The sequence below is a fragment of the Budorcas taxicolor genome, chromosome 11 (genome assembly GCF_023091745.1).
Source record: "Budorcas taxicolor isolate Tak-1 chromosome 11, Takin1.1, whole genome shotgun sequence".
NCBI classification, from domain to species: domain Eukaryota; kingdom Metazoa; phylum Chordata; class Mammalia; order Artiodactyla; family Bovidae; genus Budorcas; species Budorcas taxicolor.
Genome location: NC_068920.1, coordinates 165,524,233 through 165,550,258, shown reverse-complemented (window position 1 = coordinate 165,550,258; position 26,026 = coordinate 165,524,233). Strand labels below are relative to the sequence as shown.

Below are 26,026 nucleotides of genomic sequence, written 5' to 3'. Positions count from 1 at the left end.
GTCGGGACCCGTGCGGCACCTGGACTGCTGGCGGGAGACGGGCGTAGGGCCAGCTCGGGCCTGGGGCGGGGGCGCCTGCCGGAGCCAGAGCGGCCCGCGCTTTGTGGGGGCTTGGCTGTGGGCCATGGAGTCTCCGGCAGAGCCGGTGTCCAGCTCCGTGGGGTTCTCCCGAGCGGTCCACCCGCACCCCTGGAAGCCCGGTCAGGCTGAGACAGGTCGCACGTGGGAGGCAGATGCCTTTATTAAACCCTCCTCGCCACAGCCTCCTCCGCCGAGCTGCTCAGGCGCGCCGCGCGGCCGGGACAGTGAAGCTCTTGGGGAAGATGCCGGTGCGGCCATCACAGTGGCCCTCCAGCCAGGCCTGGTCCACTGCGGGCGTCGGGTCGTTACTGCATCTGCGCGCAGACCCCGGTCGGGCACCCCCCAGCCCGGGCAGCGCGGGCACTACCTTCGCACAGGACATCCACAGTGTCTCCTGGCTGCAAGGCCAGATCCTCGGGCCTCTGGGCAGAGTAGACGTGCTGGGCCACCACCTGGTAGAGGACCGGCCGGCCGCCCACTCCCTGTGGCAGGGCGAGGGCTGGAGGGTGAGCTCAGCCCCGGGAGAAGGGCTGGCCACCCCCTGAGCCCACCCCGCTCACCCGGCACTGCAGATGCAGACCCCCAGGGCCGGCCGCGTCCCGCCAGGCCCTCCGCAGCGCCTCCTCCCCAGAAAGGGGCACCCAGCGCCCGTCCTCGCTGGGGTCTTGGTAGCTGCAAAGAGACACCTCAGAGGGGGCCGCATGGGCGAGGGGCTTCAGGGGGTGCTAACCTCTGACGGGCCCAGCCCTCCTGCAGGGCAAGGCCGAGAGGTGGCCATGCCGGAGCCCCCTTCCTGCCCCGCCACGCCGTCCCAGCCCACCTGAGCTGGGCACGCTGGGCGTGGCGGGGCAGGGCCTCGCTCATCAGGGCCTGCAGCCTGGACAGGTCAGCTCCCCTCGGGGCCGTCAGGCTCAGGGTGAGAACGCACTGCACGGTGACGGTCACCAAGGACTCAGGGTCCCCCGGAGCTGCTCCCTGGGTGCAGGAGAACAGTGGCTGGGCCCCAAGGCCCCAGGTCCAGCCAGGGTGGGCTTCAGGCCCAGGGGGCAGGGCAGGGGCGGAGTGGGGGGCGGGGGCCACGGACTTGGGAGGCTTCCTCAGCTGGATCGGAGCGGGGCCTGGCCTCGGGGCCTTCACGTCCCTGGGGAGTGGGGGTGACGTGACAGCTGCTGGCTCTTACCCCTGCGCCGGTGGGCTCCTCGGAGGAGCCAGGGCTGGGCTCCCCAGCTGCCAGTAGCCCTGCAGGGAGAAAGGAGCGGGGAGCCAGGGAGCCAGGTGACTGCTGTCCTCTGAGGGGAGCCAGTCAGAGTAGGGGCTGCTGGCACCCTGCGCCCGGGAACCACAAGGTCACCAGCTTCCACTGTGGAGGACCCAGCAGCTCCCAGCACTCCCCACAGACGCCTGCCTGGGCCCTCACAGCCCGCCCCGCACAGGGCCTCACCTGGAGGAACCTGCTGGCCAGCGTGCTCCCCGTGGGCACTCTGCAAGGAAAGCCACAAGCTGGGGCTCTGCTGGGCCTCAGGTCGGGGCAGAGGGTGGGGGCAGGAGCTCTGCTGGGCCCAGCAGACCTGGGGGGTGAGGGGCACAGCCTGCAAGATGGCCCGGCTGGGCAGGAGGCCACCAGCCCAGCCCTGTCATGGGTAAATCTGGAGCATGAACCAGATCCCTACAACCGGAGATGACAGACCGGCCGCCATGCCTGTGGGTGCGGAGTCTTCCCCTGGCCCACCAGGAGGTGGCAGCTGCAGCTGAGACCAGCCCGGGAGGCTGGGGCTGAAGCCAGGGACCCGCTGGACATCACTCTGCGCCGGGACCACAAGCCTTGGGCATGCTGCGGGCGGGACGGCACAGAGCCCCCAGCCCAGGCCGCCTGACCCACGGATGGAGACCCCAACTTCAGGGTGGATTAAGTGGGCTGAGTTTGCACATGAAGCATTAGGATTTCTATCAGATTTACCGGCTGCTGGAAGCAGTCAGGGAGCTGCTGCCGTTCCGTCTGGAAGGCCTAGCGCTCAGCACAGCAGTGATGAACCGACAGCTTTCAAGAGCACTGATCAGCCCAGCGAGTGAGCCGGGCCTCAGTGGACGAGGAGGGGGAAGGACCATCTCGTTCTCACCCGAGCCCCTTGATAACGTGAATGTGCGAGGCTGCTTTCTCTGCGGTTAACTCTAACTTCCTCACGGCGGCCTCACGGCCCCTGGCACCCTACCCCTCAAGGCACACCTGCCCAGCACACCTGCCCTGAGAAGCCTGGGCCGACCCCCCCTCAGCTGCACGCAGCCCCTGGGGCATCTCGGAGGGTCCCGCGTCCAGCAAGGAAGGCCGGGCGCCCCGGCTGAGGGGCGGAAGCCTCACAGCTCTGAGGCACGCACTGCAGCCTCTCCCGGGTCCAGGGTGGGGAGCACCCCCAGCTCCCCTCGGGGCACCTATGAACGTCCGTGTGTCCCCAACTCCTGGCATCTGGTCGCTGCGGCTGGCTCCCACCCGGCCCCTGGCCTGCCTAAGGAAGCCGGAGCCCTGTCCCCAGCAGGTGATGAGGCAAGCTGCCCGGCCTGAGATGCCCTGCTGGGGCTGGTCCCCAAGCCCAGCCTGGGGCGGGGGTCTTGCAAATGCTGTGGCCTCTGCCTGCCCCGCCGGGGCTCACCCACCTCTTGGGTAACCAGCGTGCCGTGGTCGTGCTGCCCAGCCTGGCCGGAGCTGACCTCCAGCTCCATGTCAGCGGGTGTCCTGGGGCTGCAGGGGGTGTCAGCTCTGCCGGGGGCAGTGTCACGGGCCCTGGAGGGGAGGGGCCCTCGTTCCCAGGCCTCCCCCACGGGCAAGGCCTCGTGAGGGGTGGGCCTGCAGAGCCCCAAGCTGGAGAGGAGCACCCTACTCAGAGGGCCGCCTGCAAGGCTGCGTCTGATGGGCTTTTCCTGCAGCCTGTGGCCAGCTGCACCCCACAGGTGCCTCTGGTGCCCCCCGGCCTGAGCGGGGGTGGGCTCTCCCCCTGGGGGCAGGATGGGCTCAGGACAGATGGGAGGGCTGACCAAGGCGGGATGCCCCCCACCACACTGGGACCCTGGACAGTCTGGAAAGGGGACAGGCCACACTGGCCCCCGGTCCCCGGCCCTGAGTGGCCGCAGCGGGTCTGCCCAGGAGCTCCAGCATCAGGCCAGGAGGCAGGCCTCGCAAGGCCCCTGCTAACAGGAGAAGTGGGAGCCAACCCCTTCCTACCGTGCAGCAGCCCTGGGCCTGGCTTCACCACGCACGTCCAGAGCCTGTGGGCACACACAGCTCCTCCTCAGGACGCAGACCCCCAGGAGCCCCGGGGGCCAGGGGGCAAGGCTGCAGGATTTTCACCGGCTCTCACCAGGATGGGCTACCCCTAAATTTAGATCGGAGGGACATGGGGAGCCCCGGGGAGAGTTCAGGCACCCTTAAGGGTAAAGAATCCAGGAGGCCTGGACCTGCCAACGCCAGAGGAGACACGGGGGGCGGGAGGCGGCTCGCCTACCTGTGGCTGTGGCGGGGCGACCCCGCGTGAGCCGGCGGGGAGGGCGGAGGCCAGCACCTGTGAGCGGCAGCAGGGGCGGCGCCTCAGCGGTGCCCGGCCTGCTGCCCACCTGCACCCCCGAGTCCCCACCTGCCTGGTGGGCCTGGCGGAGCCTGGCTTATCTGTGTGACTTATTTTCAGTACCGCTTTTAAAAGGTTCTTATTTCGTAGCAACAGCCACGTCCTGCAGTAAGGGCTCTGAGTGGGTGGATTAATGCAGCTCAGAAGCACCTCCTCCAGGCAGCCCTCCAGCTAAGACACCCAGTGCCTGGCCCTGGGTGACTGGGGCGTCAAGGGCGCGGGCCACAGCTAGAGACCAGAGTGAGCCTTCCTTTGTGCACAGGGAGCCCTCTTTCCCCACACACCAGCCCAGCCTGGAGCAAGCTGCACCCCATCAGCCGGCGATTTTGCTGGTGCCACTTGCCCGGACCCCAGGCTGGGCAGAGGTGGCCAGGCCAGACCTCCCTGTTCCTCCAGGTTCCTGCCCCCTGAGGCCGAAATGCAGGGCGAGGTTGAAGCCAGGAGAGCGAGGCTGCGGCTGAGGCAGGCAGGGCTGGGCTGGCTGGGGGTCCGCAGCGGCTTTCAGTAGCTCCGCCTCCAGGTCCCAGGACTCACCTGTGGGCACTGCTGCCCTGGGAGCCTTGTGCCCCCTCTCACCCCAAGGCCTCGATGGCCGCTCAGGACAATGTGAGCTCAACAGGGCCTGGCCGCCCGCCCTGCGGCCTGCTGGAGCCACTGGCCCCAAGGCCTGGGCCCAAGCAGAGAGAAGCCGCCTCCTTTTACCTTGGCCTTGCCCAGGAAATCCACAGGCTCCAGGTGCTCCACGTGCCGCCTATGGGGCCGGAAGACCTCACCCCTGGGGACCTGCCGAGGCTGCAGGGGGACCTGTTTCTGGAGGGGGCCGGATAGGGGAGCCCTGAGCGCCGGGAGCCGCCCAGAGCCTCAGAGCAGGACGGCCCACCCCCCAACTCTCATGGCCTATGGGAGGCCCATCCCCCCCAGGGCACACAGGCCCCCCACCTCCAGACTTTTCTTTATCTCATATAGTTAGTCTTGGGGGGCTGGATGGATGTGAGCCCCAAAACTGCAGGCTGTGGGCCTGGCAAGCCCCCCGAGTCAGCTCAGGAGCCTGGCTCCCCTTGCCTGCCCCCTCGCCTGTCCCTTACCTGCACTTGGCCCAGGGCGATGTCCAGGTCATTGCGGACCCCTTCTGGCCCCTTGGAGATGGCGTCCCCCAGGCTGCAAGCAGCCTCTGCCCAGAGCCCCAGCTGGCTCTGCACGGCAGCCACATTGAACAGCACCTGAGAGCAGGGGGTGCGGGTGGGGGGCAAGGTGACGGCAGGTCCAGCATTCCCCTCCCCCGCAGGGCCACCATCTGGCCCCGCACCTGGCCCTGCACTGGTCCAGCCCCTGAGCTGCCCAGACACAGTGGCCCGGGGCTCTTCCAGGTGGCCCCTGGCTCCCGCCCCGGGGTGGGCTCTGCCTGGCTGGTTTCTCTCTGGACCCCCCAGCCAGAGCCAACCAGCCCTCACTGCTCCTCCTCTGCTCTGAACGTCAGGCCATCTCCCGTCTTCGGAAACATCGCTCAGCCTTCACGCCTGTCCTGAGTTTGGCCTGACCCCCTCCTGCCCGTGCTGCCCTGTTCCCTGAACCCCCAAGAGTCTGGGGCACTATCCGAGGGGCGCCTCTTGTCTGCCCCGCCCCTCCCCTCCCGAGCTGGGGGATAGCAGTCAAGTCGTCCAGTGCTGCTGGGAGGACGGAGCGCCGCCCGGGACAGCCCCGTCCCCGCGCTCTGCAGGGACTGTGCGCTCCTAGGCCCGCTGCCACGGGTCTGCCCGGGCCACGGATGCCAAGCCCACGCCCCGCCCTACAGGCCAGGGCTGGGCCCTGGCCCACCCTGGTGGGACTCCCCCCATGGCTGACCTACCGGACACTGCAGCTCCCAGAGGCTGCAAGGCGGCCTGTTTCTGGGAGTGGTGGGAGAACCTCCCAAGCCTTTCTCTCAGTGCCGGCTACTTCCCAGGAGGTCAGGGATTGAGCCAAGCACCAAGACCAGGGCAGGGACGCCAGGGCCCACTGCCAGGCCAGCTCCCGCCCTGCCCACCCTGCCACCTCTCGCTGACCTCCGACACTGCCCTCTCCTGCTGGGATTTTGGGGGTCCTCTGGCCAGAGGGAGCACCTCACTTAACTCGGGCCCACCTGCACAGTGACAAGATGACAGGGCCCAGAGGGTGGGGCCAGCCCTGGAAGGACCCCCCGGGCTGCCCGCCCACAGACAGCCCCCAGGGCCCAGCCACACGGTCTCCTGGTGGCCCGCTCCCCGCACGCTCACCTCCCAGGCTTGCAGCTTGAACCGCAGGCCCAGCTGGGTGTAGTCAATAGTGGTGTTATCCCTCAGCTGGGCCAGGGTGCGCTGGAAGTCAGACAGGGCCTCCTGGAACCTGTGGGCAGTAGGGGAGCCTGGTGTGGGGGTCCTGGGCGGCCCCAGGGCAAGGGCTCCACCTTGGCCGGGACCCGCCCCCCGCCCCAGCCCCTCCTGCAGCACGGGGGCAGCGGTGGTCGGCAGGCCTCAGCACACGGGGTCCACACAGACGGGCTGTGCAGCATGTGGGCTCCTCCGCCTGCACCGCAGGCCCTCTCCCGAACCTCGGGGTGCAGAGTGCCCTGCCTGCTTCTGGGGTCTCTGTCCCGCAGGCCTCCCCACCCAGACCCCGGCTGGATGCCCCAACCCCAACCAGGATCCTCATTGCCCCCGGGGAGGCTTCCGGGCTGATGAGAAGGAGGTGACCCCAGAGCCCGCCCACCCTGTGTAGGGCCTTCTGTGGGCGCCGGGCCTGCCCTGCAGCTCTGATTCCTTCTCTGGGAAGGGCCTGGCACAGAGAGCTGGGTGGGCAGAGGACCCCCCGCCAACCCCGCCGAGTCCTGGGATGCACCATTCCTCCAGCCTTGCCCTGGGTTTCCCGAAGGCAGAATGGGCAGAATCATGCCGTCCCTGCAGTCCAGGGTGTAGGAACAGAGGAGGGGAGCTGGCAGAAGCGGTCTGTGACCCTCTTCCAAACAGCCCAGGGTCACTGTGCAGCCCGGCGTGGGGACGGAGAGACACGCCCCCACGTGACACGAGAGCTGGCCAGAGGAGGTGACCATGGGCAGAGAGGAGCACAGGCAGGACTCTGCAGAGACGAAGGGCCGTCAGAGAAGGAAGAGGGCACGTCTGTGTTCACCTCTCCAGCTGGAAGTTGGCCACTCCACGCTGGAGGAAGCCGACAGCCAAGCAGGCATCCTTAGTCACCGCCTGGTCCAATGCCTGCGGACAGAAATGTCTGCGGACTGCTCAGGCCTGTAACCCCGTCACCACCGTGTCACAGATGGGGATGCCCAGCAGTGGGTCAAGGAAGCCCGTCGGCCACATGACGGTCACCTGCAAGAGAAAGCCTCCCTCGCCTGCCCAAGGGCCTCTGGGTCCAAGGGGCGCAGGCGTCACGGCTTCAACGCAAACCTGCCTGGGCTCCCCAGGTGTTTTCTGATGGCTGCTCGGGGGGTAGTTAGATGGCGGCACAGACCAGCTTGTTAACCACGAGGATGAGGAAACGCTCCAGCACGTTGATAATAGTTACCTCCACGGAGGGAGTTACGTTAAGACTGTTGTCTCCTTCAAGCCCTAGCTTTGGTAGTTCACACAAAAAGACACACGTTTCATCTATTAGAATCAGAAGGAACGAAAGCACGAAAGCCTTAATATGTGTGTGGAGCCCAGCTCTTCCTGAAACTGAACTCAGAAATGATGCCGTCTGTTCCTAAGGACAGCAGCCATCAAGTTAAATGCAGGCAACTGGAGGGTGTCACGGTCCCGCTCTAACAAACCTGGCTGAGTGCGGGCTTGTTGAGCTGAGTCTGACCGAGGTTGAGGGTCAGCACTCGGGCACTGATGTGGCTGCTCAGCACAAGGGAAACCCTTTTATCCTGCCACATAGAGTGGCCGGATAGGAGCTTCTGGGGGGCTCCTGCCAGAGATGGAGCCCCAGCTCCCCGCACCCTGTCCAAGTCAGCCTTATTGATTGTAGCCGTTCCATTTGCTTTTTAAATTTTTCCAACGAACATGCCTCTGCTACTCCACCTCCGATTAGGGTGGAGGAGGATTTAACGTGCACACCCTTGGCCTGCAGCCTCTGTCCCCTCTCTCTGATTAAATCGAGGTTTAGAGGAGGTAGTGACTGGACTGGCCTCATTCCACTGACCCCGTGGTGTCCAGGGATGACATCCCCATTGCTGGATAACATTTTAACACTGACATTGCTGCGGAGATAACTGTAGATTCGAACACATATGTGAGGAACGGCAGGGCATGCCCCTTGGACATGTTTTCGCTTGACGTCGCCGTTGGCCTGGACAACGCGGGAACCTGGCTCTTTCTGGGGGCCCCTGGGGACCCAAGCAGTGAGCAGGGTGCTACTGCTTTTTGTCATCACCCATGGGATGTGCACCACTGTGATGAACCTGGAGGCTTGAAGGGCAGGGATGGCCCTGCCAGGCCCTCAGCAGAGGCAGGTGTGTGCGTGCCTGTGCATACATCTGGCTCTTGGTTCTGCTTTGGGGAGTGGGTGGGGGACAGGTGAGCACACAGATCTGGGGTTTAGGCCCCAACCAGAGACTGTCTCCTGGCCATCGCCACGGGCACCCGTGGCAACCCTCCGGCCCCATCCAGCCTCGAGCCTCTGTAGGCACCTTAGCACCTCCATCAAGAGCACCTGAGCCAGGGCTCACTCGGCCTTTCCACAGGACGGCAGAGCAGGGCAAACGGTCCCCACAAGCGGAGGCTGTGCTGGAGCCTTGCGACCCCATCCTGGCCCTGACGCAGCTCAACAGGGTCCCCCCTGGACACACACAGGTCCCACCTGCTTAGGTGTTCGCTGCAGCAGAACGCTGGGGTGGGGGGAGTCTCCGGGTGGCCATCAGGGAAGAAGGGTGGGGGCCTTGGGCTCACCCCTGCAGCTATCGCACCACGCATTGCCACCCCACCCCTCCAGCCCCGGCCACCAGGAGCGGAGAGCTGCATCCCCTGAGGTGGGGTCTCTGCGACAAAGCCTGGGGTCCCCCTGGCTCACCCGCAGCGCGGCCTCCGGGTCCCCGGCCAGCAGGTGCACGCAGCCCACGTTGAAGCTCACCCTAGCGGGCGGCTCCGAGACGCTCGAGAAGAGGCGCAGGGCGCAGTCCCAGTCCCCGCGCGCCACAGCCTGCGCGCCCTGGTGCCAGTCGCGCAGCAGGTCCCCGAGCGAGGCCATGGCGGAATGGACCTCGCCTGGCCCACGCGGAAGTCGGCGCTTCCCGGCCGGATCGCGGGAGGCGCAGGGGGCGGCCGTGACGGTCTTGCCGCGGGCCCGGGGGTGCTGGGGGCAGAGGACCGCGGGGCCGGGGCCCCGGAATCCGGAGACCAGCGCGGGCCGAGGGAGCCCTTCGAGGCGGACAGAAGGGGCGAGGGCACCTCCGGCGCCAGGCACCAGGCGCGGGCGGGGCGGAGCGAGGAGCGCCAGGTGCGTCAGGTGCGCCAGGAAGGCCCGCAAGCCCCGCCCCTGACCACGCCCCCGCCGGAGGCCCCGCCCCGCCCCGAGTCGGCCCCGCCCCTCTGGACTTCCGCCTCGAGCTCCCGCGCCGGCGCGCTCCCGCCGCCGCGGCCGGCTCGGAGTCGGCTTCGGTGCGCTGGGGAAAACCATCCGGGCCCGCCGCTGGCGCCGCGGCCGCGGCCGCGCCAAGGTTCCGGGCGGACGCTGCCGTGTCAGGTAAGAGGCCCCGGGGCCGGGCCGTGAAGCGGTGCCGGGGGCCGCGCGGGCCGGCGCCGGACGCGGGCGCCGCTGGGAGGGGCCGGCGGCGGGTCTCCCGTGGGCCCCGGGTCGGCGCCGGAGGGGCGGCTGGGGGCGCGGCGCGGACGTTGGCCGCGGCCCCGGGCCGACCACCCTGTGGGGGCGTCTGTCGGGCCCTCAGCCCGCCGGGCGCGGCCCGCGTCGGTGCCGCGCCGTGAACCCCGGACGCGCCTTCCTCTGCGCAGCGAGAGCGGGAGCCCCCGGGCTGTGCGCCCGCCCCCGGGCTGACGCGGGCCGCCCGGGGCGCTGGGGCTCTGTCCCGGCGGCGCCCGTGGCCCGCGGGGCTCCCTCTGCGTCTCGCGCGGCCCACTCTCAGCCCCGCGGTGCCCCAGGGCCTTCGCAGAGGGTGGCCGGCGAGGAGGACGCGCCCCCGCGGCTGCGGGCGCTGCATCTGCCTGAGGCGCCCACGGGCTGGCGGAGCCGCAGCGGCCCGCCTCCTCGGGGGGCCTGTCTTGGCTCTTTCGGCCTTCCGCTGACGGGATGAGGTCCACCCATGCCACGGGGGGTCTGCTTTCTATCGCTTTGTCTAGTGTTTTAAATGTTGATCTCATCCGAAAAATGCTTTCACTGCAACGTGTGACTCTTTGACCAACCACCTGGGCCCCGCGGCCTTTCGAAGCTGGCGCCGAAACGTTACGGTCAGTGCACGAAGCCTGGAAACTCTCCCGGACACAGGCTCTGCCCTTATGCCCGAGCATCCTCCAGGGTCTGGGGAGGTGTGTGTCCTGGGCGGCTGGCAGAGAGCCACCTGCCTCCGATCTGGGCACCCTCCCTGCTCAGTTGGGGCTGTGACTCTGCTTCCTTCCCTGAGGACAACAGTCGCTGAGGACAAGCCAGCCGGGCTGTGAGACGATTCTTGTCAACTGGGAAGGCCTCCTGGGCCATGCAACCCCGAGGAGGCTGCTCTCTCACCAGTGGGGCGCTGAGGTTCCCAAACTGCTGGCCTGGAGGTGGGCAGAGCCCCCACCTCTCACGTGCTCCTCTCCTCCCCGAATTCCCGTGTGGCCGCTCCCTTCCTCAGACCAGACCTCCTGGCCCCCGGCCTCCCACAGCCCTGCCACAGGTCCTCAGGAACCTCACAGCCCTGAGGATTCCTGAGCTCAGCTGCGCCCTCCCACCTGCCCACTTGGGCCTCCTTTTTTTCCTGCAGCCCCCTACCCACACCCATCCTTACAGCTCGTGCCCTCTACCCACCAAACCCCCACCCACCAGTTCAGTTCACTTCAGTCGCTCAGTCGTGTCTGACTCTGCAACCCCACGGACTGCAGCACGCCAGGCCTCCCTGTCCATCACCAACTCCCGGAGCTTGCTCAAACTCATGTCCATCGAGTCGGTGATGTCATCCGACCATCTTTTCCTCTGTCATCCCCTTCTCCTCCTGCCCTCAATCTTTCCCAGAACCAGGGTCTTTTCCAATGAGTCAGTTCTTCACATCAGGTGGCCAAAGTATTGGAGTTTCAGCTTCAGCATGAGTCCTTTCAATGAATATTCAGGACTGATTTCCTTTAGGATTAACTGGTTTGCTCTCCTTGCAGGCCAAGGGACTCTCAAGAGTCTTCTCCAACACCACAATTCAAAAGCATCAATTCTTCAGTGCTCACCTTTCTTTATAGTCCAACTCTCACATCCATACGTGACCACTGGAAAAACCATAGCTTTCACTAGACGGACCTTTGTTGGCAAAGTAATGTCTCTGTTGCCAAAGTAATATGCTGTCTAGGTTGGTCATAACTTTTCTTCCAAGGAGTGTCCCCCAAACTCTTGTCCAGTCCCTGGTCCCTCTGTCCGGGCAGGAGAAGCCTGGCCCCGCTGGCCTGTCTCTGTCCACAGTGGCCGCGAGCCTCAGGTGGGTCACGTGGCTCCTGCCCTGGGAGCTCGCCCTCCCCGAGCCCAGTCCCTTCCCTTCCCTCCTTGGCCTCACCTCCACCCATCCTGCCTCCCAGCTGGAAGGGGTCCCCGGTGCCTGCGCCCCAGATCTGTCTCCTCCCTCGGAGCACTGCCCTGTCCCCAGGGTGTCTCCCTGGGGTGCCCCCCCAGGTGTCATTTCCCCTCTATGCAGACGTCCTGTGTTTCTTCCCACCTGAACAGAAAGCCCCCACCCTTAGCCCACGCGTCTCCTTGCTCCTTTACAGCCAGACTCCTTTTAAGAGTCGGCAGGATTCAGCGTCTCCATTTCCTTTGCCGGGTGCTTTTAGATAGTGAGATGTGCTTCACAAATCATAAAGCTCATTTTTAAATGTGCAATTCCATGTTTTTGTCAGATTCACAGAGCTGTGCCACCGTCGCCCCTACGCATGCCCAGCTGCAGCCCCCCGCCCCCCCCCCCGCCCCGCCCCCATCATCCCTGCCCCAGGCAACCAGCCATCCAGTGTCTGGGTTCACCTCTTCTGGACCATTCGTATGAACAGAGTCACAAAGCGTGTAGGTTTCTATCTGGCGTCTTCCCCTCAGCATCGTGCTTGAGGTCTGCACACGTTGCAGGAGGGTCAGTGCTTCGTTCCTTTTCAGGCTGAGTCACTTCCGCTGTGTGGATGGACCTATTTTGTTGATCAAACGGACCCCCGTGGGGGCGCCCTGGGCGCCCGCTGTCTGGCTCCTGTGAGTCGCACTTGTGTGTGGGTGTTTCTGCGGCCTTGTGCTCTTGGGTGCACCCCCAGGAGAGGCATTGCTGGGTGAGGAGCTCACTCGGCGCAGCTCTTTGACCATCTTTCTATAATGCTTCTTATTCTTGGTCCTGCCGGGGTTTCTGGCGGCCTCCTCGTGACCCCTGCCCCCTCGGCGCCTGGCCTCTGGGACACATGTCCGTTGGGTCTCCTGTATTCCCTGCCCCTTCCACCTCCTCTGGGCGCCTGCTCCCCCAGGTCCTATGAATTACCCTCTGGCTGTCCTCTGTGCCCACTAATCTCGTGTTTTTCTATTTTCACAATAAAAGAATGAGAAAGGACTTCCCTGGCAGTCCAGCGGTTAAGACTCCACACGTCCAATGCAGCGAGCACAGGTTCAGTCCCTGTTCGGGGAACTAAAATCCCACATACCCTGAGGCACGGCCCCCCAAAAATAAAGATGAAAGAGGTACCATTGCTGTGCCTGCCCCTGTGGTACTGTAGCTCTGCCCCCTGATGGCCCAGAGCTGGAAGCAGCCTAGATGCCCCTCGGGGGTGCTAGCCAAGCAGCCTCTGCGTCCACACCACAGGAGCCCACTCTGCAAAAGGGTTGGGCACTGGGCACTCACAGCGACTCGTGTGTGTCTCAGGGGAGTGTGCCAAGTGAGTGCAGACGCACAGAGGCCAGACTGTGTGGTTCCATCCGTGCAACTTGCCTGAAATGACAGGCGACGTGAACAGAGATGCGCCCAGCACTGCCGGGGCCGCTCGCAGTCAGGGCCTCGGGGCCACTGCAGGGGCCAGCGAGGGCTCTCCTCCAACCCACACGGCACCCTGCTTGTGATCTGGGGTGAAACGTAGATGCGACGTCTCTATTATTTCTTACAAGTTATCTCGAAATGAAATGTTTAATTAAAAAATCCTTAAGAAGGTCTCAGTTACAAGTTTTTCTGTTTTACAGATACCCTGAAAGTTGGAGTGATTCAGTGACCTCTAAGGTTCTTCCAGCTCTGAAGAAGGTGGTTCGGAAACACTTCGTTGTGTCTGAGCTGAAATCTACTCCCCAGTGGCAGTTGAGGCGTTGGGAGCGGCTTCCATCAGGACACTGTTCCAGCTCTGGCTGTGAGAGCTCCCGGCCGCTCACGTCAGCAGTGCTGCTGAGACCGTTTGGAGCACACAGCTCACGCGTGAGTGTGTGAGGGAACACACGCCAGAGGGAGCCCAGGAGAGGGAACCGCTTGCTGAGGTAAGGACTCAGCTCAGAGGCCAGCTTAGCGCTGGAACTTGCTTCCCAAGAAACTTAATAGCTGGTTGATTCTGGAGCTCATGGGTCAGTCAAATGGGCAGGAGTTTTGGATATTTGGGAATTGATTTTAGCCCAAGACAAGAGGTTGGGTTTTTTTTGTTGTTGTTGTCCCCTTTGTAAACAATGGGCACATCCAAGGAAAAAGCCAAATGCCACATAAGATTTTTCTCTCAGAAAATAAATGTAGGCTCACGCGTGACAGAGGCACTCGGTGTCCAAGGTCACCGCGCGGAGCCTGGGTCCCCCGGGCTGTGCCCGTCACACGAGCCCGTGGAGAGCCCCTTGACCCAGTGTTGGGTGACCACGTTTCCTGGGGGCTCAGCACACCCGCCACTTCCGCCGCTCACGGACCACCGACCGTGACCCCGGGTACTGAGGGCCCGTCCCGCCCCCGCAGGAAGCCTTGTGGAAGGAAAGGCAGCATGCCGGGAGGGGCGCACTCAGACGCGAGCAGGGCTTCCCGGCCGGGCAGTCTGCACACCAGGCAGCCATGCTCAAGCGGCTCAGGATTCGTCTCCTGGAGGTTCGGAGCTGAAAGGAGACTATAAACAGGGGAGCTTGTAGTCCTGTCCTGCAGGACACTGTGGGGAAGGGCTGCGTCTCCAGGGAGCCGGGCGTCGGATGCCCTGGACCTGCAGGGGGCTCCTCACCTGTCTCTGCTCTCACAGACGGAGCCCCTTGTGTGGTTTCAGAGCAGAGGCCACGCCGCTGCTGCTCCCCGGCCAGTTCCCACTGGCAGGCCCCCTGCACAGCCGTGTGGCACCCTGCCCACGACAGGTCTGCGGCCAGGGCCCATCCCCAGGCTGTGCCCCATCTCCAGGAGAAGCCAGAATGCGAAGAAGGGGAAGGAAACATGACGTGAACCGGCAGCGATGAACCTAGAGCCAGAAACAGCCTGAAGAGAAGCGTGTGACACGTGGAACGAACAGAGCAGCGAGCGAGTGCTGCCCCAGACGGGCAGGTGTGGCTTCTGGGGTCCAGAAGGAGGGGCCTGCCTGGGGGCCTCCCGGCAGTGATGAACCAGGAGCCAGAAACAGCCTGAAGAGAAGCGTGTGACACGTGGAACGAACAGAGCAGCGAGCGAGTGCTGCCCCAGACGGGCAGGTGTGGCTTCTGGAGTCCAGAAGGAGGGGCCTGCCTGGGGGCCTCCAGGGAGGAGGAGGGCCACCCAGCGGGAAGAGGACCGTCAGGGCTGTTACCACGAAAGGCAAATCCAGGAAGCCTGCATTTAACCAGAAAGCATTCATCTCTGGTGGAGAGCAAACCAGGCCCCCCACCCAAAGTCAGAAATAAACAGAAGAAACGGAAGGAAGCAGGCGGAATTAATATGGAGAAAAACTGAGAATGAATTGATGCCGTTTGCAGCAACGTGGATGGACCGAGACGTCATCATACCAGGCAAAGAAGGTCAGAGACAGCAGCACGTGATGCCTCTTACAGGTGGGATCTACAGTGTGACCGGAATGAACCTGTCAGTGAAACAGGAACAGACTCGCAGATGTAGGTGCCAGACCTGGGATCACCTAAGGGGAAAGGGGGGTATAAGTTAGGGTTCTGAGTTAACGGGTACACACAATTCTATATAAAACAGATAAACAACACGGGTCTATTTTCTGTACAGCACAGAGAACTATATTCAGTATCTTGTCATAATCTGTATTGGAAGAGAATCTGAAAATATATATATAACTGAAGGAAAAAAGAGAAAAGTTAATTAAATACTTAAATCAGGAAGTATAAAATTAGTAAAACCAGAAGCTAGTTCTTTTTTAATTTTTGGCCATGTCGTACAGCTTGAGTCCCAAAGAAAGGCAATGCCAGAGAATGTTCAAACTACCGCACAATTGCACTCATCTCACATGCCAGCAAAGTGATGCTCAAAATTCTCCACGCCAGGCTTCAGCAGTACATGGACAGAGAACTTCCAGATGTTCAAGCTGGACTCAAAAAAGGCAGAGGAACCAGAGATCAAATTGCCAGCCTCTGCTGGATCATAGAAAAAGCAAGAGAATTCCAGAAAAACATCTACTTCTTCCTTGACTACGCTAAAGCCTTTGACTGTGTGGATCAGAACAAACTGTGGGAAGATTCCTAAAAGAGATGGGAATATCAGACCACTTTACCTGCCTCCTGAGAAACCTGTATCCAGGTCAAGAAGCAACAGTTAGAACTGGATATGGAATAGCAGACTGGTTCCAAATTGGGAAAGGAGTATATCAGGCTGTGTATTGTCACCCTGCTTATTTAACTTCTACGCAGACTACACCATGTGAAATGCCAGGCTGGCTGAATCACAAGCTGGAATCAAGATGGCCAGGAGAAATATCAATAACCTCAGATATGCAGATGACACCACCCTTATGGCAGAAAGTGAAGAACTAAAGAGCCTCTTGATGAAAGTGAAAGAGGCGAGTGAAAAAGTTGGTTTAAAACTCAACATTAAAAAAATGAAGATCATGGCATCCAGGCCCATCATTTCATGGCAAATAGATGGGGAAACAATGGAAATAGTGACAGACTTTATTTTGGGGGGCTCCAAAATCACTGTAGATGGTGACTGCAGCCGTGAAATTAAAAGATGCTTGCTCCTTGGAAGAAAAGCTTTGACCAACCTAGACAGCATATTAAAAAGCAGAGATACTACTTTGCTGACAAAGGTCCATCTAGTCAAAGCTATGGTTTTTCCAGTGGTCATGTATGGATGTGAGAGTTGGACCATAAGGAAAGCTGAACGCCAAAGAATTGATGCTTTTGAACTGCGATGTAGAAGACTCTTAAGAGTCTGTTGGACTACAAGGAGATCCCACCAGTCAATCCTAAATGAAATCAGTCCTGAATATTCATTGGAAGGACTGATGCTGAAGCTGAAACTCCAATACTTTGGCCCCTGATGCGAAGAACTGACTCATTGAAAAAGACCCTGATGCTAGAAAAACCGAAGGCAGGAGAAGAAGGGAACGACAGAGGATGAGATGGTTGGATGGCATCACCAACTCGATGGACGTGAGTTTGAGTGAACTCCGGGAGTTGGTGATGGACGGGGGAGTCTGGCATGCTGCAGTCCATGGGGTCGCAAATGTCAGACACAACTGAGTGAACTGAACTGGGAGAGCTTGAGAGGTCTTAGTTTCCCAACCAGGGGCTGCACCCAGGCCACGGCAGTGACAGCACCGAGTCCTCCTCACTGGACCACCAGGGAGGTCCCACAAAACTAGCTCTTTGGAAAGACCAACGACCTAACCTTTTGCTAAGAGTGATTAAGAGGAAATGAAAGTGAACAAAATTCTGAACACTCACGAAAGGTGAGAACCACACACGTAAACAGTATATACACGGAACCCTGATGTTGCCTGATAAACATGGGAACCTCCTTGGAAATCGGGGCCTCCTGTCAGAACAGGCCTGGGGCGGGGGGGCGGTTGGAGTAGGCGGTGGGCGAAGACCAGCCCGGCTCAGAAGTGCTCGCCATCTGGGACCAAGGTCCCAGCCCCCGGCCCTGGCTGCAGCCTGGGTCACCCCGAGGCAGGACCACCAGCCACCCCTTGAGACGGCAGGTGTGCCTGGCGGCATGGAGAGCCGGCGACAGGAGAGGCCTGCCTTGAGGCTCAGACTCCTGGGCGCCCGGGTAGGTGCTCACATCCTCTCTAGAGCTAAGAGTCCATCGTAGTTTAACTGTCAAAAATAACTTTGTGGTTTGATTGCTTTTTCATGAATACGAGGTGGCATGTGTTCCTTGTGTAATATCTAGAAGATTCAGAGAGTGAAAGAGAAGACCCAGAGGGCCGGCGGGTGGCCCCAGTGCTGAGTGGGCCGGGGCCTGAGGCCCTTTGTACCCAGCAGCTGCTTTGGTGACAATTTCGTGCCACATGGGGAGGATTTGTCCCCGTGACATTAAATAGTCAATGTAAAATGCAGTTTTTAAGGTGCTTCCCAGGTAGCTCAGTGGCAAAGAATCTGCCTGCAATGCAGGAGACTGGGGTTTGCTTGCTCCTTGGAAGAAAAGCTGTGACCAGCCTCAGTCAGAACAGGCAGGGAGCAGGAACCTCCTCCCAGATGGTGGGGCTGCTGACCGCTGATCTCTGCCCCGCTCCTGCCGCCGCCTGGCACCCAGTGAGAAAGGGTCCTGAAGAGCTTTGTGGCCCAGACTCCCGGGGCTGGCCCCTGCATGCTGCAGGGGAAGGGCTGCGCCGTGGGAGGCCGGGGCAGTGATCCAGGGGGCCAGAGACCCCCAGCACAGTGTCCCTGAAAGTCACTGTCTGAGTTTAGAGTTGGTGACTTTGATTTTTAAAGAAAGGAACAATCCTGAAGTCAAATCAAGAAGTTAAAAATCCAGCCCCTGGGAAAGAGGGAGTGAGAAGAACGGACTGCCCAGTGTCGCCCAGTGCTGGCGAGGAGGCTGCGTGAAGACCCACCTGCGGGGGGAGTTTCCCACGGCTGCTGCCCTCGAGGTGCCCACAGGTTCCCCAGAGTCGAATGCCAGCTGCGTCTGGCCTGGCACACTGCAGAGAGGCCAGCAGGCATCCACACGGGCCACGGCTGGGTCCACAGCAGATGCCCTGTGGTGTGGACAAGCCCTGTCCTGAGTGGACAGAGCTGGAGGAGAAAGGATGGCTCTGTTTTCACGAGGTGTCCTGACCAGGTGGAGCCGCCAGGGCTGGGGCGGGGGCAGTGATCTTCCGGGAACGGTGGCTCTGGGTTAGAGGTGACGGTTGGCCACGCCTGAATATATTAGAGATGCTGAGTTGTACGCTTTAAGAAGTCAGTTCCACGGTCTGTGGATTACATCTCCACGAAGCTTTAAAAGCATCACTGAGATGAACGCACACTGGCTGAGTTCCGTTTGAGGCACCCCCCCACCGCCCCCCACCCCCCATCGCCCCCCACCCCCCATCGCCCCCCCATCGCCCCTCCACCCCCCCATCCCCCCGCCCCCCACCCCGTCAGTGCTGCTGCTTCGCTGAAGAGGCCTGAGCCGCCCCATCCGCAGGGGCCCAGCCTTCCGCCCCTTGTCTCGGGGGTCGGGGCAGCCCTGGGGTGGTGACCCCGTCCTGCACTGGGGACAGCACGGTGACTCCTCAGCCATTACGCGGAGCAGTGGCTGAGGATCCGGGCATCCGCTCGTCCTGCCGAGGCCCCGGTGTCGCGGTGGGGAGGCAGCCGGGGCCGCCAGGGCCACCCTCCTCCCTGGTCAGCGGCGTTTCTCCAGAGCAGCGTGTCCAGCAGAATTACCTGAGCCACAGGTGTGCCTTTAAATTCTGTGAAAAGGAAGAGGCAAGCTACTTTTAATGGCACACTTTATTTACACCTAGTGCCGAGCGCAGCCGACGCAGAGAAGCCAGCCGTTCTCTGCTGGCGCCCCAAGCGTGTGCGGCGGCCTGGCGGCCTGGCCGGGTTGCAGGCGCCGAGGGGGTCGGGCAAGCTGGGCGCCGGGCCTCGGGCGCCCGGATCCGCGCTGAGCCCCGCCCCGCCGCCGAGCTCACGCTCCGGTCCCCCCGGGGAGGCGGAGCCTGGGCCGGCAGCCCCCTCGCCAGGCCCGCGTGCCACAGCCAGCGCCCCGTGTTTGTGGGAAACAGAGAGGTGGCGAGTGCAGAGTGCGGCGCTGACGTCCGTCACTCCCCGCGGCGTGGACAGGCCTCGTGCTGCGCTCTCCTGGGCCGGGCGGTGGATGGGCGGTGGACAGAAGGCCTGGGCCTGGGCAGCAGCGTGGCTCCTGCGGGGTCCTGAAGCCCTGCTGTCTGGCTGCTTGAAAGGAGGTTTGGGGTCAGGAACTCGGGCCCTCCTCTCCTCGCGGTGCCCCCGAGCCAGGCCACGTCCTCCACGTCCTCTGGGCTCCCACGGGGTCTCAGGCTTCGCGGCTGGGGCTCCACCCGTTCACAAAGCCGTTTTATCGGGACGACAGGCCTGAAGGACGCACCCCAGCCTGGCCTGGCCTCCTGTGGACGTGAGGGGTTGAAGAGCCGGTGTGGCGGGGGGATGGGGGCAGGAAGGGACACGGCCAGGAGCACCTGCTCTGAGCCCCCTCCTGCCTCACACGTGGGGCTGGGGGCTCTGCTGGAGGCGGCAGCAGCCCCGAGGGTGGGCCTGCTGGAGTCCTCTTTCTCCTCTGGGTCTCCTCGGGCCTGGCTGAGGGCAGAGTTCAGGACGCGTCTGCCTGGGGGGCCAGCCCGGTCAGCGTGCCAAGCAGGAGGGTGGAGGCACAGCTGGGGGCCCTCATGGCCTGGAATCTGCAGCAGCCCAGGCTGGCTCCCAGGTGGATAATCCAGCCACCTCTCAGGAGGAAGCAGTCTGGCCTGCAGGGCTTCTCTCTGGAAAGCCCCGTCCCCTCCTCCGGTTTGAGTCCATTTCTCTGTGGGTTTGGTGTCTGACAGGGGCTCCCTGCCCAGGTGTGAGGCGGAGCTGAGAAGCAGGAGCCTTTGGGGTGAGCCGGGATCTTTGAGGCGGACAGTCACACGCCAGGGCTCCCTGCAGGGATGCGGCTCAGCCTAGCCCCTTTCAGCAGAATCGCAACCTGAACGAGTTGTATTCGGTGACTCTGATTTAGAGAAGGTTCAAAAACTGGAGGCGGTGTTCAGCCAGGGCCTCCGTCCCTGGGATGGCCTATTTGCCTGGTGTGCGCTGCAAACCCAGCACCACCATTGCAGCTTGTTTCATTTTAAAATGAGGTCAGTTTATAAGGGCTGCAATGGGGTGAACTTGAACTTGGTAGCTGCCAGCTGTTTTCAATCTCAGAAGCACGTAGTTACTGATTTCAGATTCTGGGGCTCGGGAACAGACCAGAGCTGAGCTTTGCTGGCCAAGGAAGGTCTGGGTCTGTCCACCTGACCTGGGGCTGGCCTGAGAGGAGAGCCCATCGCCTGCCTCACGTGGCCAGGCGTTGGCAGCGTGCCCTGAGAGAAGGTGGGAAAGTGGCCCCGCAGAAGGAGGTGGAAATATACCCACAGCGAAACCTTGGAACTGTAGAGGTTAGTCCTAGTTGAGAAGATTGGAAAACACACCCTCCCACAGCAGAGCCACTGGGTCATCTGCCCCCTTCCTGGTTGTGGATATTCAGCCATTCAGTCGTGTCCGACTCTGTGACCCCGTGGACTGCAGCATGCCACGCTTCCCTGTCCTTTACTGTCTCCCAGGGTTTGCTCAGACTCACGTCCACTGAGTCGATGATGCCATCCAGGCATCCCGTCCTGTCGCTGCCTTCCCGTGCTCTGTCTTTCCCAGCATCAGAGTCTAATGAGGTGCCTCTTCGCATCAGGTGCCCAAAGTATTGGAGCTTCAGCATCAGTGCTTGCAATGAATATCCAGCGTGGATTTCCTTCAGGGTTGACTGTTTTGATCTCCTTGCTGTCCACTGGGACTCTCAAGGGTCCCAGCACCACAATTTGAAAACATTCCGGTCTTCATTGCTCAGCCTTCTTTAGGTCCAACTCATGTCTGTACGTGACTACTGGAAAAACCATAGCTTTGACTATATGGACCTTTGTCGGCAAAGTAAAGTCTCTGCTTTTTAATACACTGTCTAGGTAGGTCATAGCTTTTCTTCCAAAGAGCAAGCATCTCTTAATTCCATGGCTGCAGCCACCATCTGCAGTGATTTTGGAGCCCAAGAAAATAAAGTCTCTCACTGTTTTCATCTTATCCCCAGCTGTTCGCCAAGAAGTGATGGGACCGGATGCCATAATTTTAGTTTCTTGAGTCAAGCCAGGTTTTTCACTCTCCTCTTTCACGTCCATCAAGGCTCATTAGTTCCTCTTCACCATCTGCCGTTGCAGTGGTATCATCTGCATATCTGACCAGCAAAGTGGATGCCTGCAGTGGAAAGAAGGCCATCGGGGCCTTGCGCTTGGACGAACCCCGACTGGCTCACGTGGGAAGAGCCCGAGCATGAGGCGTGGGGCCCTGCCGGCCCGGCTCCCCTGGGGGCGGGGCTGGGGCGGGGCTGGGGGCGGGGCCCTGGCTGCTGCTCGCCGCTGCGCGTGCTCCCTCCATGTCCGTGTCCAGCTGCGTCCGGTTCTGTAGCCCTTTGGACTGTAGCTTGCCAGGCTCCTCTCAGAGTTTTCAGGCTGCTGGTCTTTACTGCTAAAATAAAACCTCCATTTGTTCACAGAGGAAATGTCCCTGGGGTCACACAAGGGTGGAGTGGCCTGGGGGCTGGACTGTGCTGGGAGGGAGGGGGCTATGGGCTGGAGGCCCTCTCAGAAGCCCCATGGCCCCCCATGGGCCCTGCCTGCAGCCGGACTGGAGGCCAGGAGAGGAGGCCTGTTTGGAGTTTCCTTAAAGCAGCCGACTGCTCTCAGCCGTGCATGGGTCCCAGCCTCAGCCCCACCAGGAGCTCGTTGCCTCCGGGCTCATTGGCTGGGTTGGTGGGTGGATGTGGCTGTGTGCTGTGCAGGGTCAGGGCTCCAGAAACAGCCAGCAACGGTGTTAACCACATGGAGCCTGCCTGGCCAGACACGCACTCAGCCCGGGGGCCTGGGTGCGGCCTGGCCGATGAGGGTGACCAGAGGAGGAGCCAGGCTGGGCTCCCAGGGCGGGGCCCTGCACCATCTCCAGCCCCTCCTGTTGGGGACCCTCTGGCTGGCCCCAGGGTTACCCCCCACCCCAGGCCAGACAGGTCCCAGAGGTGGTGGGGTCACAGTGGGGTCACAGGCATAGCGGGCCGTGGAGCTGGACCAGCCTTTGTGCCCGGCGCGGCCCCAGGGGACAGACAGACAGTGGACACGCCAGACAGGAGGGTGAGGGGTGTGAGCAGCACCTCCCCATGTGCAGGACACGCTCGTCCCGCTGCGCCTTGGCTGGGCCCCAGTGTGGGCAGGACCCCGGGACGGCACTGCCTGCTGAGGGGCCCAGAGGCCGGCTCTGGCCTCGCCTGGCCACGCAGCACTGCTCTCCCCTCCGGGTGCGAACACCTGCCTGCGCCCCCTCCGTGGGTACCCTGAGGTTGTGGCAGCCGAGAGAACCGGTCCCCCCAGCCCCCCAGAGGTGGGGTGCTGTGGGGAGGGGCCTCTGTATTAGAGACCCCAGCCGCCGGGAGTGGCAGTCCTCCCACCCCGAGTCCTGCCAGGGTTGGGCCAGACTTGGCGTGGGAGGTGGGCAGAAGGCATCTGGGATTAGGTCCCAGCAAGGGGTAGGCAGGGGCGGGCAGCTGGGTTTTTCCCAGTGGTGCCTGGGCAGACGGCCAGATTGCCTGCCTCACTCCAGGTCCATTCAGGTGCCTGTAGTCAGGGGGAAAGCAAACGCTGAGGACAGAGGTGGGAGGAGGCCTGTCGTGAGCTGAGGACTGGCTCCAGCCCCTGCAGAGCCGGGAGGCCCAGGGCTGGAGACAGGGCCTCGGGGACATCTGCATGGGGCGGGTACCCGAGACCCCAGGTGGGGAGGGAGGGTTCCTTCCCGACAGACAGACCGCCCCTCCAGGCACCGGTGCCCCCAGGGAGGCTCTTCCCAGGAGTGCCTTCCCCCCGGCCCAGGCAGCCGTTCAGGGCCTGCAGGGTAGGCCGCAGCCCTCAGACCCGAGGAAAGCGTCTTAGAGGAAAGGGGCCGTGAATAGGAGGGAGGTGTCCATACAGACCAACAAAGCGCACGGAAGCCGCCGTGTCCTCAGGGTGAAGGGAGACGAAGTCGGGGATGTTATAAAAACTCCGATAGTAGGAATGAGAAATTAACGAAAGAGTGGCAAAATAAATTTCAAGAAATCTCCCCCAAAGGCAGAGAAGAGGAGACACAAGAAAATTAGAGGTTCTTCCGGGAAGCCCAGCATCCAAGTCAGAGTGACCCCAAGAGCAGAGAGCCCAGGGGCGCCTAGCGGACCTCGCCCGTCTGCCCCTCCTCCTGGCACCTGCATGCTGGCAGGGGCGGCCCCCCAGGAGGGGAGCGGAGTCCCAGCTGCAGTCAGGAGGCAGGTGGTTCAGAGCTCACAGCACCACGGGAAGGACCGTCACTGTCACCCCTGGGGATGGCTCCTCACCCACAGCCAGGCTTCTGGCCAGGCCGGGGGTCTGTGAAGACACTCGCAGACAGCCGAGAGCAGCGGAACACCCTCCTTGCAGTTATTCTCAGGAAGCTCGTGGAGAATGGGCTCCTCTAGAGTCAGGACGAGACTGAGAAGATGAAGGCTTTGAGGTCAGGGGTGCAGGACGCACCAGGGAGAAGCGGGGCAGGAGGTGCCGGGCTCATCCTGCGCCGCCGGGCTGGAGAGCAGCCGTCCAGACCCAGACCGAGACAGCCGGGCAGAGGCTCGGGAGGGGCTGCCGCTGGGAGCAGGCAGCCCTCCTCCAGCTTGTCTGAACATCCTGGGGAGGGCTGTGGTGTTCACTCTCGTTCGTGATGGCTTTGTAAGAAATCCAACAGGGAAGAAGTGGTGTCACTTTTTTTTTTCTTTACTCTTCCCCCCTCTTTAGATAGGATAATTTTGACTGCATGCTTAGTTGCTAAGTCGTGTCTGACTCTTTGCAACCCCATAAATGGTAGCTCACCAGGCTCCTCTGTCCATGGGAATCTCCAGGAAAGAATACTGGAGGGGGTTGCCATTCCCTTCTGGAGGGGATCTTCCTGACCAGGGATCAAACCCGGGTCTCCTGCATTGCAGGCGGATTCTTTACCGTCTGAGCCACCAGGGAGGCCCTAATTTCTATTGATCTGTCTTCAAATTCCCTCACTCTTTAATCTGCCGTCTCCAATCTACTGTCAAGCCCAATCGGTGGATTTTCCATTTCAGTTATTATCCTTTCACGCTTTTTATTGGAGAATTGCCATTTAGTTCTTTTATGTTGTTGTGGTTTAGCCCAACTCTTTTGCAACCCCATGGACCACAGCCCACTGCGCTCCTCTGTCCGTGGGATTTCCCAGGCAAGAATACTAGAGTAGGTTGCCACTTTCTTTTCTAGGGATCTTCCTGATCCAGGGATGGAACTGACATCTCCTGCATTGGCAGGTGGATTCTTTACTGCTGAGCCATCAGGGGTTCCCATTCTTTCATGTAGTTACACGTGATTTCCATTTCTACCTCTCTGTTTCATGAAGATCGTATTATTCTGTAACTTTTTGAACATGATTTTCATTCGTCCTTTGAACACAGTTGTAATAGTTGTGCTAAAGTCTTTGCTAAATCTGACCTCTGAGCCGCCTTCGGGTTGCTTTCTGTCATGGGCTTTCCTGTATTCCTCCCCCTTACCTATGGATCGTACTTTCCTTTGTGATTTTTATATTATCTACTGAACATCGTGAATGATACGTTGTAGGGACTCTATTCTGTTACCTTCATCTGAAGAATGCTGAGTTGTTCTAGTGAGCAGGCAGTTTCTGATTACCTTGAGCTGGTGAAGGGGGCATAACTTGGCATTCCATTCAGTCAGTTCAGTTCAGTCGCTCAGTCATGTCTGACTCTGTGACCCCATGGACTGCAGCACACCAGGCCTCCCTGTCCATCACCAACTCCTGCAGCTTGCTCAAACTCTTGTCCATCAAGTCAGTGATGCCATCCAACCATCTCATCCTCTGTCATCCCCTTCTCCTCCTGCCTTCAGTCTTTCCCAGCATCAGGGTCTTTTCCAATGAGTCAGTTCTTTGCATCAGGTGGCCAAAGAATTGGAGTTTCAGCTTTAGCATCAGTCCTTCTAATGAATAGTCAGGACTGATCTCCTTTAGGATGGACTGGTTGGATCTCCTTGCAGTCCAAGGGACTCTCAAGAGTCTTCTCCAAAGCTACAGTTCAAAAGCATCAATTCTTCGGTACTCAGCTTTCTTTGTGGTCCAACTCACATCTGTACGTGACCACTGGAAAACCGTAGCTTTGGCTAGACGGACCTTTGTTAGGGTAGATCTTTATCTTGGAGAGGTTCAGCCTACAAAGTGTCCCATACACTTGCTGGGGCTTAGGGGCCTGGTTACATGGTTGGGTTGGCAGCGTGGGTCTCCAGTGGGTCTCACTCGCTGTGGTCACTGGGATGGATCCCTGCGTGAGCGGCACGGCACCGCTTGATCACTCGTGTCTCTGACGAACTCTTGGCCCAGGGACAGCTGCCTCCGGGAGCTCTGGGGGTCCTGCATTCTCACTTGCACTTCTGGCCCCAGCAGCCCCCTCCAGCTGGTGCCTGGGCCGCAGACTCCTCTACTCAGCGGGAAGTTCTGCTCGCCAGGCTCCAGGTCAGTGGCCTTAGCTGGGCTACTGCCACCAGCTGGGGACCGGCCCATCCCTCCCCAACCCTGGGCATCCCTCGATGGCAGAAAGCACACTTGTACGTGGCCTCTTGTCCAGAAGCTGGCCTGGAACACGTCCAGTGGACACTGTTTGCAGCGGGAGGTGCTCTGGCCTGGCACAAGTCTGGAGCAAACAGACGAGGCAGAGAAGCGCCTGGAGTTGGCACCAGCTCAGCCGGGCTCTGCTTCGGCTCCTGTGAAGACTCGGTGGAAATCCTCAGAGAGCTGTTTCCAGGCTCGCGGGGTGGGGGTGGGCTCCCGCCTTGAGCTCGGTCAGTCAGTGTAGGATTGGAGTCAGGAAACAGCTGTATCGGCCTGGTAGAGAGAAGTTCGACAGTAAACGTCCAAAGCTTGTGGGAGTGGTGGCCTGCGGGGCGGCAGAGTGGGTTGGGGAGCAGACGGCACAGAGGGTGGGTGGGGTCCCCCCTTGATCCAGGCCTGCGTCAGGACCCGGGTCT

At 61.3% G+C, this 26,026-nt stretch overlaps 2 protein-coding genes across 9 annotated transcripts in view; one reads left to right on the top strand and one right to left on the bottom strand.

The window, feature by feature from the left end:
- Positions 1-280: 280 nt before the first annotated feature.
- On the bottom strand, positions 281-8,894 carry NOXA1 (NADPH oxidase activator 1). The gene is given in 14 exon segments (XM_052649302.1): positions 281-369; positions 449-563; positions 642-753; positions 902-1,125; positions 1,127-1,320; positions 1,523-1,562; positions 2,731-2,857; positions 3,296-3,339; positions 3,576-3,632; positions 4,398-4,505; positions 4,781-4,915; positions 5,948-6,056; positions 6,837-6,919; positions 8,718-8,894. Coding segments are annotated over 14 exon segments (1,614 nt in total).
- A 463-nt stretch (positions 8,895-9,357) lies between these two features.
- Positions 9,358-26,026, top strand: part of EXD3 (exonuclease 3'-5' domain containing 3) — a 75,448-nt gene continuing 58,779 nt past the window's right edge. For 6 of the 8 annotated variants that reach the window (XR_008200143.1, XM_052648711.1, XM_052648709.1 and 3 more), the window contains exons 1-3: positions 10,346-10,420; positions 11,979-12,068; positions 13,035-13,319. The gene's annotated coding sequence lies outside the window, so the exon portion shown is untranslated. Of the gene's footprint in view, positions 9,390-10,341; positions 10,421-11,978; positions 12,069-13,034; positions 13,320-26,026 lie in introns of those variants that run through there. The other 2 variants (XM_052648707.1, XM_052648708.1) reach the window with 2 other exon arrangements.